At 40.0% G+C, this 15028-nt stretch overlaps 1 protein-coding gene across 1 annotated transcript in view; it reads right to left on the bottom strand.

Moving 5' to 3' along the window:
* Window positions 1-10574: 10574 nt before the first annotated feature.
* The window catches only part of LOC133630920 (transcription initiation factor IIA subunit 2), a 5118-nt gene continuing 664 nt past the window's right edge, over window positions 10575-15028 (bottom strand). The window contains exons 2-4 of the mRNA XM_062022773.1: window positions 12702-12806; window positions 10831-10957; window positions 10575-10768 (exon numbers count right to left, since the gene is read on the bottom strand). Coding sequence (XP_061878757.1) covers window positions 10743-10768; window positions 10831-10957; window positions 12702-12806 — 258 coding nt within the window. The 3' untranslated portion in view covers window positions 10575-10742. The remainder of the gene's footprint in view (window positions 10769-10830; window positions 10958-12701; window positions 12807-15028) is intronic.

Genomic DNA, 15028 nt, shown 5'->3' with positions numbered 1-15028 from the left:
TCACATCGGAACTGCTAAATGACTTTGCAGAGTCCACCAGCACTAGTGGAGCATGTTGGGTGGATTGCAAATGGAGCATGCAGTGGAAGAAGTGCACATCCAGACTCTATAAGTATATTCCAGAAACCTGTCCTTCACTTTAAGAGAACCGATTAAATCGGCTTCAAAATGTCATCGCACTATTCCACTCAACAATGCACAAATGGTGTTTTGGGAATGTGGTGCAGAGGAACACCAGGTGGACCACATCATAATATCTTGCCCCCTTTACCGTCTTCCAAATGGGGCACATGACAATACTGTGGCCTGGCTGTCCAACACATGCCCAAACATGTGAAGAATTGTACACACTTCTACTGGAACCGTCACTTCCCATACGAAGATGAAGAAGAAGAACAAGGCATGGAAATGCCCCCCTCTATTTCAAAGAACTGCTCACCCCCAAATCCTCCACACGACACCTCCGTTCCGGACAGGCTAACCTCCTCCAACCTCCGAGGACTAAGCTCCGAACTATGGGAGACCGGACTTTCTGCTCCGCCGCTCCCAGTCTGTGGAACGCTCTCCCTGACCACCTGAGGGCACCACAGACTGTGGATGCTTTTAAAAAAGGCTTAAAAAACCTTCTTTTTAAAAAAGCCTTTTTTTAAAAATATATGTGTGCTAGTTCTAGCTATTAGGCTGTTCTAGTTTTTATTTTTTTTACTATTTATTTACTTGTTGGGGGAAGCTATTTGTGGTTCTAGCGTTGTCGTTTTGTTTTTGTTCTTTAAATGGACTGTAGCACTTTGAGGTTGTTTGTTCAATGTGAAGTGCTTTTACAAAAAAATCTATTATTATTATTATTAAGGCAAATCATTTTGTTGTCATTTGTTTACTTGACAAAATGAAGGACTCAGTTCTCTTTTTGAAGCAGAAGAAAATAACATAGCTTACCTGCGTCCTATCTGCAGTCTCTTACAATTTTTAATCCATGGTCATATACAAATGTTACCCATGTCTTTTTTTGGTGTGGGCTTTTTCTTTTGCTTCTTTATTCTAAACCAGGCTAGTCCAAACATTTCTACCGAGGGCCACTTACAGAAAAATCAAACACATTATAAGCAGCCATCCATCCATTTTCTACCGCTTGTCCCTTTTGGGGTTGCTGGAGGCTATCTCAGCTGCATTCGGGCGGAAGGCGGGGCACACCCTGGGCAAGTCGCCATCATAAGCAAACCGACAAAAAGACAAGATGCTGAGACGTTGATATGTTGAATGTAAATGTGGATGTTGTCTATGCGATGAGTTAAAGTACCAATGATTGTCACACACACACTAGGTGTGGTGAAATTTGTCCTCTGTATTTGACCCATCCCCTTGTTCACCCACTGGGAGGTGAGGGGAGCAGTGGGCAGCAGCAGTGGCTGCGCCCGTGAATCATATTTGGTGATTTAACCCCCAATTCCAACCCTTGATGCTGAGTGCCAAGCAGGGAGATAATGGGTCCCATTTTTATAGTCTTTGGTATGACTTGGCCGGGGTTTGAACTCACAACCTACCGATCTCAGGGCGGACACTCTAACCACTAGGCCACTGCGTAGGTGAGGTGGTGATTTGTCCATGCTGAACCCTGCCTTTCCCCAAATGCAGCTGGGATAGGCTCCAGCACCCCCGCAACCCCGAGAGGGACAAGCAGTCGAAAATGGATGGACGGAACATTGACCTAATCCATTTCTCTTTAAAGATTTTTTTTTGAGCCAGAAGGCAAAGCTCTCGGTCTACCGAGCTATCTACATTCCTACTCTCACCTATGGTCATGAAGTGTGGGTCATGACCGAAAGAATAAGATCGCGGATACAAGCGGCCGAAATGAGTTTCCTCAGAAGGGTGGCTGGCATCTCCCTTAGAGATAGGGTGAGAAGTTCAGTCACCCGAGAGAGACTCGGAGTAGAGCCGCTGCTCCTTCGCTTGGAAAGGAGCCAGCTTAGGTGGTTCGGGCATCTCGAGCGTCTCCCTAGGGAGGTCCTCGTTGCACGTCCCACTGGGAGGAGACCCCGCGGCAGGCCAAGGACCAGATGGGGAGATTACATCTCCTCTCTGGCCTGGGAACGCTTCGGGATTCCCCAGGAGGAAGTTGCTAATGTTGCTCTGGAGAGGGAAGTCTGGGGGTCTCTGCTGGAGCTGTTGTCCCCGCGACCCGATTCCGGATAAGCGGTTGAAGATGGATGGATGGATGGATGGATGCTATATGGCAAGATGGATTATCATTTTGAAAGTGATGTCATCATCCCAGACATCCTTTTCATTGATGGAATAAGAAAAGTGTCCAAAATGTCAAGATAAACTTGTGCATTTATTGAAGGTGTAATGACAGTGCCATTACCCTTCTGTGCCGTCCTTCTGTGGTCTCTTCTGTTTTAGAATTTTCGGTTTTTACGTTTTACTGTCCTTGATTTGGCTTATTTTCAATGTTGAATTTGACGGAATTTTCCGTTTTTGTGGACACCGCCGTCCTTCATATTCTTACGCCTTTTTACCTGTTAGAGCCTAGGATTTACAGGGTTTGTCTATGCGTCGTAACCCTTAGTCACACGCTTTTTCAATGCGTCGTAACCGTTAGTTACACGCTTTTTTTCCCCTATGCGTCGTAACCCTCAGTCACACGCTATTTTTCCTTTGTAATTCAAAATGTATTCACTGAAATCTGCGTTCCTTCCTCTTGTCCTCGGCATTTCCCGTCAATCCTCAGATCCCAGCCAGGGTGAAGAAAAGCAGCTCCTCAATGGTTGATGGTTTGCCGTGGTCTTCTGGTTTTACTCACCCGGCCGGAATCGTCAGACGTGTTGGAATCCGGCTCGAAGGACCAAGAAGATGTCAGGTTCAAACACTGATGACATTATTAAACAGACGAGAAGCAAGGAATCATGCAGAGACAGAGTTATAACATAACTTTGTTTTGTTTTCTGTTTAGGTGTTAATGACAGCTTTTAATTGAGATTTTCTGTGTTTAAATCTCATTTACAAACAGTGACTCTTGTTTCCGCCCATTTGTTTTGCTGTACATTTACTGTTTTTAAGACATATTGCTTCAATGTTTTGACGTTTTCGTTGGTCTACCTGTATGCTTACCTTTTACAACCTTCCCATGTTTGTTCTTAGTCCAAATTTTAGACACAGCTGAGTGTGAACAATCAACATCTTTTGCAACATTGCGCGATGATTTACCTTCTTGAGGAAGTTTGATCATCATCTCATGTGTTTCAATTGACATCTCTGGTGTTGGAGCCATGATTGATTGATTGAAACTTTTATTAGTAGCTTGCACAGTACAGTACATATTCCGTACAAATGACCACTAAATGGTAACACCCGAATAAGTTTTTCAACTTGTTTAAGTTGAAAAAACTTATTGTTAATCAAGTCATGGTAATATATGTCAAATCCACCTGGTGCGACAGCTCTCCAAGGTTTAACCGCCGACTAATGAATAGATTTAATCTGATGCAGGCATTGGAAATGAATATGTACAGGCTGATTGCATATTCTTTTCTTCAGAATTGAGTCATCCCATAATGTTAACTCTGTTTGATCTAAAATGAAATTGTTACTAACACAATTTATTTCCTTTATTTTTTTTCTGCCATATTACTTTGTTTATAATGCTTTTGTTGCTTTCATATGCACATTCAATTTCTACTTGAGGTCCATGAAACTGTGCTTTTTGTCTACAGTAATGTTTCTCCTACAAATAAAAAAAAAAGTTCTGAATGTGTTGTGTTTTTTCTAATAAAACTTGGTTAAAAGATTTCAGTATATATTTTTGGGGAAAAATTTTGAGGACATTTAAAAATACCGCGATATTAATGATATAACCATGACAATTTCGGTCACAATAACCGTGATAAGAAATGTTCATAACGTGACATCCCAAAAGTATGTACTGGTATAAAATAGTTGTTTGCCGGCCACGCAAAGTGGCAAAAACAACCCTATTCCATCCATCCATCCATTTTCTACCGCTTGTCTCTTTCGGGGTCGCGGGGCCTATCGTGACCACCTCCACTTAAAATTTAGAGTTAAAGAAGCGATTAATGCCTAAAAAACGTCTTAAACAAACAAAACGTCCAGTTGCCTCCATTAAACCATTGCTGATATGCAAGCTAACACCTTTGGAAAACAAATTTTAACACATCAAAGAATTTTTTTTCCAAAACTACATTATCATTTTCCTGTTTGACAGCGTCGCCTCTACTGACAAACCAATATTTGTTTCGAAACGTGTCGTAAAATGTGTGTTAGAATATTTTTCAGTTGTAGTTATTATTTTTTGCTTATTGGGTGTGAGCTTGTTTAGAGAGGATAAACATCAATCAACCAGCCAGAACTAGCTAGGCCTGCTAGCGTTGGCATGGTTACAAAACAAAAAGGTTGGATGTCACATAAACAATGAAATCAACATGTCTTCTAGACCAGTGGTCCCCAAACTTTTTGTAACTGCGGACCGGTCAAGGCTTGATAATTTGTCCCACGGACCGGTATTTTTAGGGACCGAATGTCCCTTTGGGACAGAGGACCTATTGCATTTCTAAGGTTTTATTATTATTATACCGCCGCCTCTTTGAGCTGTAATTTGACCCCCTTAACATGCTTCAAAACTCACCAAATTTAAAACACACATCAGGACTGGTGAAAATTGCGATCTAATCAAAAAACCCTAGGAAGAAAACAGACAAAACTGCCTGTAACTTCCAGTAGGAATGTCGTAGAGACATGTAACAAAAACCTCTATGTAGGTCTCACTTACACCTAGATTTCATACACTAACATCCTTCAGCAAAAATCAACAGGAAGTTGGCAATTCCCCCTTCAAAACAAAAGTTTTGTAAAAACAATCTGTAATTTGACCCCCTTAACATGCTTCAAATCTCACCAAACTGGACACACACATCAGGACTGGCGAAAATTGCGATCTAATTTAAAAAAAAAAAAAACACACTCAAAATTGCGTTGTAGCGCCCCCTAGGAAGAAAACACAGACCAAACTGCTCCTAGGAAGAAAACACAGACAAAACTGCCTGTAACTTCCAGTAGGAATGTCGTAGAGACATGAAACCTCTATGTAGGTCTCACTTAGACCTACATTTCATATATTGACAACCCCCTGCAAAAATCAACAGGAAGTTTGCAATTCCCCCTTCAAAATAAAAGTTGGGTCAAAACAGTCACCTTTTTTTAAACATTATCTCCTCTGAGCGCGTTTGTCGTGTCGGCTTCAAACGAGCACAGGAGAGAGATTGAACCCTTCTGATTAAAAGTTGATGAAAGAGTTTTAATTACTGCTCCGGTTTGGATTTTATGTGCCGTCAAAGTCGGTCTCGTCCATCGCTGCTTGCAGCTTTAATTTTTATTTTATTTCATTTATTTATTTTTGTCATAAAAAAATACAATCATGTGTGCTTATGGACTGTATCCCTGCAGACTGTATTGATCTATATTAATATATATTGTAGGAACCAGAAATATTAATAACAGAAAGAAACAACTCTTTTGTGCGAATGAGTGTGAATGGGGGAGGGAGTTTTTTTTGGGTTGGTGCACTAATTGTAAGTGTATCTTGTGTTTTTTATGTTGATTTAATTAAAAAAAAAAAAAAAAGTTTTTTTATTTTTTATTTCTTGTGCGGCCCGTGTACCAGTGGTTGGGGACCACTGTTCTAGACCAGTGGTTCTAGAACTTTTTTCACCAAGTGCCACCATAATGACTAATATTAATGAACCTCTTAAGGCCCAAGCAGTCCTGTGCTTCCTAAAAGTGTCAGCAGAACGTTTTTATTGAGTAGTTCCGTCTGTTCCACAGTGCACAACACACCCAGGTGAGGTAGCTGTAGCTTCAGGCGGCACTTAACGCTTTGAAAAGTCTTTGGTGGCACTCGGGCCTCAATGTTACACTCATTTGAAAACATCCCTGCACATCATAATGGCAGCTACAGTTTCCATCTTAAAGATACCTAAAAAAATGATTTAGGAATGTCCAGCGGGCCTTAATTTGCCCAGGTCTGGTTTGGTGGAAACGAGGCTCACTAAAAGCCATATGATTGACAGGTGGCCAGTTCAGTAGTGTGTGCTGAGATAGGCTCCACCTCTCGTGAAAGAAAAAAAATACTGTTTTGTAGATTTGAGTACTGTTCACAAGTGAACCGATACGGTACAATTCCTGGTTCTCACCTGTACCAATTTTTGGTACTTTTGTGTTAATTAACTTATTTTTTTATTGCAACATTTAAAAATGAGCTGATTATAACTGCTGTCCAGCTAATATATCTTGTTTTGTTATCACATTTCTCAGTCTTATTTGCAGGTATGACACTAAAGTTGCAAGGATAAGACATTAGATGGCAGCAGTGTGGAAGTGTGTTGAGCAGTTCAGTCTTTCACTGTCTGTTGCGCCCTACAAAGTGTGAATACTGTAAGCGTTGTACTTATTACGCACCAGCTGTTTGATTGTAATGTGCGTCTTCTTTCATTTTAAGAAACATTTGAAAACTTCTTTTTAGTAAAGCTTTTAGTTAATGCACCTCTTAACGATCATTTTTAATCCACTTTGTATCCTTTTTCTGATGTTGCTCCTGTTGTTTTTGTCAGGTTCAAACACTGATGACATCTATTAAGCAAGACAAGAGGCAAAGAATTAAACAGACGAGAATTAAATTTGGACTCAATATATTGAGGAGAGTCGCCCGGACATTGTATCCTTCTCATACTTGCCAACCTTGAGACCTCTGATACCGGGAGGTGGGGGGTGGGGGGTGTGTGGTTAAGGGCGTGGTTAATAGGGCAGTATATTTACAGCTAGAATTCACCAACTCAAGTATTTCATATATATATATATATATATATATATATATATATATATATATATATATATATATATATATATATATATATATATATATATATATATATATATATATATATATATATATATATATATATATGTATGAAATACTTTACTTTCAGTGAATTCTAGCTATATATATATATATAATATATTGGGGACGGCGTGGCGAAGTTGGTAGAGTGGCCGTGCCAGCAATCGGAGGGTTGCTGGTTACTGGGGTTCAATCCCCACCTTCTACCATCCTAGTCATGTCCGTTGTGTCCTTGGGCAAGACACTTCACCCTTGCTCCTGATGGCTGCTGGTTAGCGCCTTGCATGGCAGCTCCCGCCATCAGTGTGTGAATGTGTGTGTGAATGGGTGAATGTGGAAATACTGTCAAAGCGCTTTGAGTACCTTGAAGGTAGAAAAGCGCTATACAAGTATAACCCATTTATCATTTATTTATATATACAGTTGTGTTCAAAATAATAGCAGTCCCACCTCACTAGCAGGATAAATCCATGTTTTTGTTAGAATTTCAACTTCTACACTGCAAGTAAGTTTCTAGAAGGTTTAGTAAAGGTATAGAAAACCAACAGACCCAACAGGCATGACATGCATGCTGCTGATTCTGTGAAACTGAATCATTTACTGAAAGGGGCGTGTTCAAAAAATAGCTGTGCTGCGTTCCATCATTGATTATGTGTAAAAAAATATGTTAAACAAGTGGCCCTTACTTTAGGATCAAGGCAACTGACGCTGCATATGCTGGCTGTGCATTTGTCCTTGGAAAACAGAGTAAAATGGGTCGTTAAAGACACTGTTCAGAAGAAGAGTGTTCTTTGATTAAGAATTTAATAAAAGAGGTGGAAACCTATAAAGAAGTGCAGAAAATGATAGGCTGTTCCGCTAAAATGATATCAAACGCTTTAAAATGTAAGCCAAAACCAAAAAGGCGAGGCAGAAATAGAAAAACAACTATTGGAATGGATGGGAGAATAACCAAAATGGCAAAGGCTCAGCCAATGATCAGCTCCAGGAGGATCAAAGAAGATCTAAGATGGCCTGTGAGTACTGTAACAATCAGACCACGTCTATGTGAAGCCAAGCTACCAGCAAGAAGCCCCCGCAAAGTCCCATTGTTAAAAAAAAGACATGTGCTGAAGCGGTTACAATTTGCCAAAGAACACATTGACTGGCCTAAAAAGAAATGGCGTAATATTTGAGGACTGATGAGAGTGAGATTGTTCTTTTTGGGTCTTAGGGCCACAGTTTGTCAGACGTCCTACAAACACTGAATTCAAGCCACAGTACACAGTGAAGACGGTGGTGCAAGTATCATGATGTAGGGATGTTTCTCGTACTATGGTGTTGGTCCTATTTATCGCATACCAGGGATCATGGATCAGTTTGAGTACATCAGAATACTGGAAGAAGTCATGTTGCCATATGCTGAAGAGGAAATGCCCTTGAAATGGGTGTTTCAACAAGACAATGACCCCAAACACACCAGCAAGCGAGCAAAATCATGGTTTCAGACAAACAGAATTCAAGTAATGGAGTGGCCAGCACAATCCCCCCGGACCTTAATCCCATTGAGAACTTGTGGGCTGACATAAAAAATGCTGTTCATGAGGCAAAACCAAGAAATGCAGAGGAATTGTGGAACGTAGTACAATTGTCCTGGGCTGCAATACCTGTTGACCGGTGCCAGAAGCTGGTCGACTCCATGTGCCACAGATGTGAAGCAGTTATCAGAAACCCTGGTTATGCAGCTAAATTGTAGTTAATTATTCTAAGGAAAGTTGAATCTGCAAGTCTTTCTTAGTTCATACAGTACATTTGAGTTTTGTAAAGAAAGATGCCAACACTGCTATTTTTTTGTTTTATATTTATTGACTTTCTGTAAAATATTGTCAAATTCAATTACTTTTTTCCAATTTTCTGGCTTTGAAATAGAATGTGCAGTCTCCCCAATGCATTTGTGTTCATTAAAATACCATTTATTTGAAGAATTTTGCGGTTTACTCACCTTTTTAAACACACTGCTATTATTATGAACATAACTGTATATATATATATATATATATATATATATATATATATATATATATATATATATAATTTATTATACATATAAATAAAATAAATACTTGAATTTCAGTGTTCCGGAGGCTATCCAGTAGATGGCAGTATTGTCCTGTTTAACTTCTCTGTTCATGACTGAGTATATCATTTCGGCCACCGTGTTCAATGGAGAAGTCTGTTCTACAAAATGTACAGGCAACATACATCCCCATTCCCCTTCGAACTGTCCTGGATGAACTGAAATTCTGGTTTCCATTCGTTTTGGAACTTGCAAGCGTATTTCTTCATCTTGCTCGTCGACAGCGTCGCCATGTCTGTAACTTCCTCGTTCTTTTGCTTTGTCTCCTTGTTGTGTGCGCAGTTGTGCACTCTACTCTCTAAAAACCGTAGATGTTATGACGTCATTGGGCAGGCAAGCTGTTTATATTGTGGAAAAGTGGACGTGAGAACAGGCTGTCCCCACTCAAGTCCGCATTGAGCTGGAGGGGGCGTGGCCTCCAGGTGAATACCGGGAGTTTGTCGGGAGAAAATTTCTGCCAGGAGGTCATCGGGAAAGGCGCTGAATACCGGGAGTCTCCCGGTAAAACCGGGAGGGTTGGCAAGTATGATCCTTCTACAATCTCTAGCACGCTCTGCCAAAAGATTGTATGCCTCCTTCTTTTATTTCTGTATCCAAAGGACAAAGTTCGCAAAAAGTTCACAGAAAAGGTCGTAAACAATTCACAGAAAAGGTCAGTTCAAAAAGAGTTCGTAAAATTGTTCAAAAAGAGGTCCATAAAATAGTTCAAAAAGAGTTCATCTGGAAATTGGGCAGATCCTGCCATCTCTCCGCTTTGAAGTCCTTGGGCCAGAACAACATTCTTCTGTTGATTACCATACATGAGAAAACAGAAAACCCTTCATGTGGCTCTCCCCCCTACACACTGGAGTTTTACGAGCATTCTTCTTCGTAGGTTTCAAAGACAGCTTTTGTCTTCTTACTTACTTACTCAATGTAACACAAAGTTTTTTGTAATAATTTAGAAACAATTATTCTAACAGTTTTAAATTAAATTGTTTTACTTCCCCTGTTTTGTACAGTGCTTTGTGATTTTATCTGTGAAAAGCGCTTTATAAATAAAATGTACTTACTTCATTGTGGTTTTCAGTAACAAATTTGTAGGTGTTGAAATCGCTAACGTTAATCAGTAGCATGTCAATAATGTCAATGTATATTACAATCAAGCTGGCAAATTTTAGGAAAAGTTGAGCATTACTTTACTTACGTTGGAGCATTTTTTGAGTCGATTACATTGTTGGCATTGAATATTGCAACATTACCTAGTAAACGTTTGGCTGAGAACGCTCTCAGTGCTGCTGGAGTGATCGTCGAAGTGTGTTTGACGTCACCCATGTGCCTTAATATGGATTTTACGCCTACAGGTGCGTAAAAAGTATCAAACTCAGGGACCATCCCTACTGGGTTGTGTAAAAAATGTTTCTCTCTCAGCATGCTTGAAAATGTCTCCCTCTGCTGGAAGAGTCAATGTGTTATTTTTGGAAGAAGCTTATTATTTGTGGGAGGAGTCAGTCTGTAGGAAGTCAATTCGACTTTGTGGGAGGAGTTAACATCACTAGGAAAGGTTGACATTGTTCCATTTGTCAATTTTTATTCAAGTTTTTGCAAACGTAAAAAAAAAAGGAATAAAATAAACTGCTGCAAGCTGTGACACGTGCGCTCACGTGCACACTCGGACACTGCAGAGGAGCGTGAATAAATTATACACATATGTACACTTCGTGGCGGTGGGCGTGGTCACTCGGCGGCGTTGGAGCCGGAATCTGAAGGAGAAAGTAAAAGGGTTTGACGGGAGGCGGGCAAGTCGAGGGACACGTGCACTTACTCTTGCCGTCGCACGCCACAATCTTGACCTTGTCCACCTTGACCAGATCGGTGACCTCTCGGAACTCCACGTCGTTCAGGACAAACGTCCAGACGTTGTCGCAGAAGCGATACGTGTTCAAAGAACCCTGAGGGACAAACCAACGTGGCTGTCAGGACCGTGGCAACCAGGGGTCATATATATAATCTTATCTCATATATATATAACTATCTATCTATCTATATATACTTATATATATATGTATATAGTCAAGGTTTCTGTGGTTTATCCGTTATACAGTGCTCAATACCGGGGTAGAGCGGAATATACGTTAGGTCAGAAAAAAACACAGAGGCTATATCATCCCTACAAGCAATGTTCCCTCTAAGGTGCGCGCCTGTGCAATTGCGCACTGCTCAAGCGTCCTCTGTGCACGGCAAATCTATGCCACGCACAAAATCAAATAAAAAAATAGGCGGATAACAATTTTCGACACGACACGGACACAACAGAGAAAACAGTTTTCGTCATCATTGTTCAAATCTGTCGAGACGCTTTGAGGACATGAATTCCATCGATCACTTTATTGGGCAAAACTCTTTATTGTCGGCCATAAACACATCACCAAAACATTAGTAAAAAAAATGATATCTAGCAAAAGTGGTCATTTTCTGCAGTACAAACCAGACCAAAACCAACTTTGTTATATCAACAGCAGCCACTCGCTCTTTCTCACTTGCGCCAACACATGCACATATGGCACTTAGCCAGTGATGCGTTTACAGCCACACAAAAAGTCAGACAACTCCAACACCACACATATAGTGTAATTCCAGGTCGTTACACTATGATTTACCAATCAAATGTGTGCTTATTCTAGAGTCATTTATTAGGAATCTTAATTTATAAATATTAATCATGCAATGCTGTCAGTATAAATACTAAAAAAAAAATATTTTTTACAAACAGGAAGTTGCGGGAATGTACACATGATCCCCTGCTTACATCTCATTGTGCAACATGTGAATGTTTTAATGGGAACTAAATGCAAGGTCTGAAAGAGGTACAACTTATTTCCAAAGCAGGACCTCCACCCAGACAAACAATACAAGTGCACAGTTCATGAAAAACAATATTTTTTGTTATTGTCATTGTAAGTGGGCCTAAACACTTATATTAGAAAATAACCTCATGGAAATGACTGCTGTCATTTGATTATAATAATAAGAGAATGTTGTCTGTCTATCTGTGTTGGTCCTGCGATGAGGTGGGGACTTGTCCAGGGTGTAACCCGCCTTCCGCCCGAATGCAGCTGAGATAGGCTCCAGCACCCACCGCGACCCCAAAAGGGACAAGCGGTAGAAAATGAATGCATGGATGGAGATTGAACTTGTTATTTAGTCAGGTTTGGGACAGGTGTGCTGCTGGTGTAGCCACAGTGTGCACGTCTGATGTTGCTCACATGGGCTCCACTGAATGCTCAGGGAGTTTTTGCGTTTGCTCACAGACATGAAAAATTAGAGGGAACATTGCCTACAAGCCTGTTTTTTCCTGTCATATATATATATATATATATATATATATATACATACATACATACATACATACATATATATACACACACACATATATGTATGTATATATATATGTATATATATATATATATATATATATATATATATATATATATATATATATATATATATATATATATATATATATATATACACATATATATACACATATCCATATATACACACATATACATATATATACACACACACACACACACACACACACATATGTGTATGTATGAGATAGGCTCCAGCACCCCCCCGCGACCCCAAAAGGGACAAGCGGTAGAAAATGGATGGATGGAGGGATGGGGTTACCTTGAAGTTGACTCTGTTACGGACTCTGTTGGCGAGCGCCGTGTTGATGGCTTTGTCGAACTGGAGCAGGACCTGCAGGGCGAGCTGGGGGGTGATCTGCTGGGTCTTTAAAACAAACGCCTAGATTAATTTCAACTTCAATTTCAAGCTTGTTTTCAGACTTTAACTGCATTTGCGTTGTTTTCATCACCACCGCACACCAACACCGATGACATGGAACACATATCCCAGTCTAAAATCCAGATGGAGCAAGTACTGTATTTTTCCGACTGTAAGGCGCACATAAAATCCTGTAATTTTCTCAACTGACTTTGGACTGACTGGCAAGAACACCAAGGCACGGAACAGAGACAAGCGGCAGGCTTACACACACACACATACATGCATCCACAAAAAATATACTTCACACACACACATACCCCACCCCCCATCCAACGCCCATGACGTGAATCCCTTAGGGGTGATGGACGGCTGGGCAGTGCCTGAAGAGCTGCAGCCAGCCACCGTAGCAGCCCCCACCCCCCCTCCCCTCTGTTGCAAGTATTGAGATTTATGTTCTAATACAGTGGTCCCCAACCTTTTTGTAGCTGCAGACCAGTCAACGCTTGAAAATTTGTCCCACGGACCGGGGGGAAGGGGGTGATTTTTTTTTTCTTCATAAAGAAATACAATCATGTGTGCTTACGGAATGTATCCCTGCAGACTGTATTCATCTATATTGATATATAATGTATATATTGTGTTTGTTATGTTGATTTAATTAAAAAAATATATCTATATATATATATATTTTTTTTTATTTTATTTCTTGTGTGGCCCCGGTACCAATCGGTCCCGGCCCGGTGGTTGGGGACCACTGTTGTAATATGTATATGTGCTTTGCCATGGAGGTTTTTTTTGGAGCCCAGTCTCGATTGTATTTTTTTTTACTCGTCCTCCCCCAGCTTGACCTTTTTCCCATCTTTTACAGGGTGCCTTGTGGCGACCCATCAGCGTTCCTGTTCTGTAACCCTATACACGGTTTGTTTAATCTTGAACGGGTTTGTGCTGAAATTCAAATTTCCCCTCGGGGATTAATAAAGTACTATCTAATCTAAAGTTTAACCCGCTTTATAGTACGTATTAATTCTGGTTGTGCTACCCGACCTTGAAGCAATTTTATTTGGTAAATGGTGTAATGATAAGTGTGACCAGTGGATGGCAGTCACACATAAGAGATACGTGTGGACTGCAGATTGATGCAAGCAAGCCCAAAACTTTTTATGTTTCATTGATTTCACAAGACGCTCAATAATCTGTCAAAATGTTTTAGTACGACTATGGTAAATTATGAAGCCGCACCGCTTGATGGATTGTCGGCGCATTATGGCTACTGTAGTCAGACGTACAGCGCTTCAACGTACGGGTATTATTATGGCGTGTGTATAAAGACCCCAAAATGTCACCTATTAGCAGACATATCTGGCATTTGGTTTTGCAATATTATGCAAAACCAACTTTTCGGACCTTGCTGATGTGTATTTAGGATCTGCTTAAGTCTTGAAAATTTGCAGTAGTCCACGCTGTAGTCAATAAAGTCCTTTTTTTTCCTATCCTCTTGTGGGGCATTAATACTCCACTGTTGCCATTTCTAATATAAAGCAGCTTAAAGGTTTCATAATATCTGTCAGTAGCTCGCTATGGAAGCGCTAAAGACTCCCGCGACCTGCTTTTGTTCACGTCCTGTTCTCAATGTATTTACAATATATTCCATAAGTAATCCCAATGAAATAAATAAATAAATAAATAAATACTCGGTGAAGTAAGTTACATTTCATATGGTGAGATGAGTAAGATTATCTTGAAAATTAACGGATGGATGGATGAAATAAATTTGAGAATGTTTATCATGGTTCTCCTTCTTTGTACTTTGTAAACACTTTGAGTTTGAATAGTTTCTTGAAGTGGAACATATTAGTACGTTGTTTGATTGCTTTGCTTAATACATTCCATAATTTAATTCCACACACTGATATACTGAAGGTCTTAAGTGTTGTACGTCCGTACAAATGTTTTAAATTGCATTTTTCTCTATAAGATTATATTTCTCCTCTTTTTTTGAGAAGAATTGTTGTATATTCTTGGGTAGCAGGTTATAGTTTGCTTTGTGTATAATTTTAGCACTTTGCAAATTCACTATGTTGTGGAATTTCAGTATTTTTGATTCAATAAATAAAGGGGTTGTATGTTCTCTATATCCAACATGATGTACTATTCTAACTGATCTGTTTTGTAACACCGTTAATGAATAAAGTGTACTTTTGTAGTTGTTTCCCCATATTTCTACA

This window comes from Entelurus aequoreus, linkage group LG02 (genome assembly GCF_033978785.1).
Source record: "Entelurus aequoreus isolate RoL-2023_Sb linkage group LG02, RoL_Eaeq_v1.1, whole genome shotgun sequence".
Taxonomy (NCBI): Eukaryota; Metazoa; Chordata; class Actinopteri; order Syngnathiformes; family Syngnathidae; genus Entelurus; species Entelurus aequoreus.
Note: the sequence above shows the minus strand (reverse complement) of the source record. Positions and strands in the feature narration are given on the sequence as shown.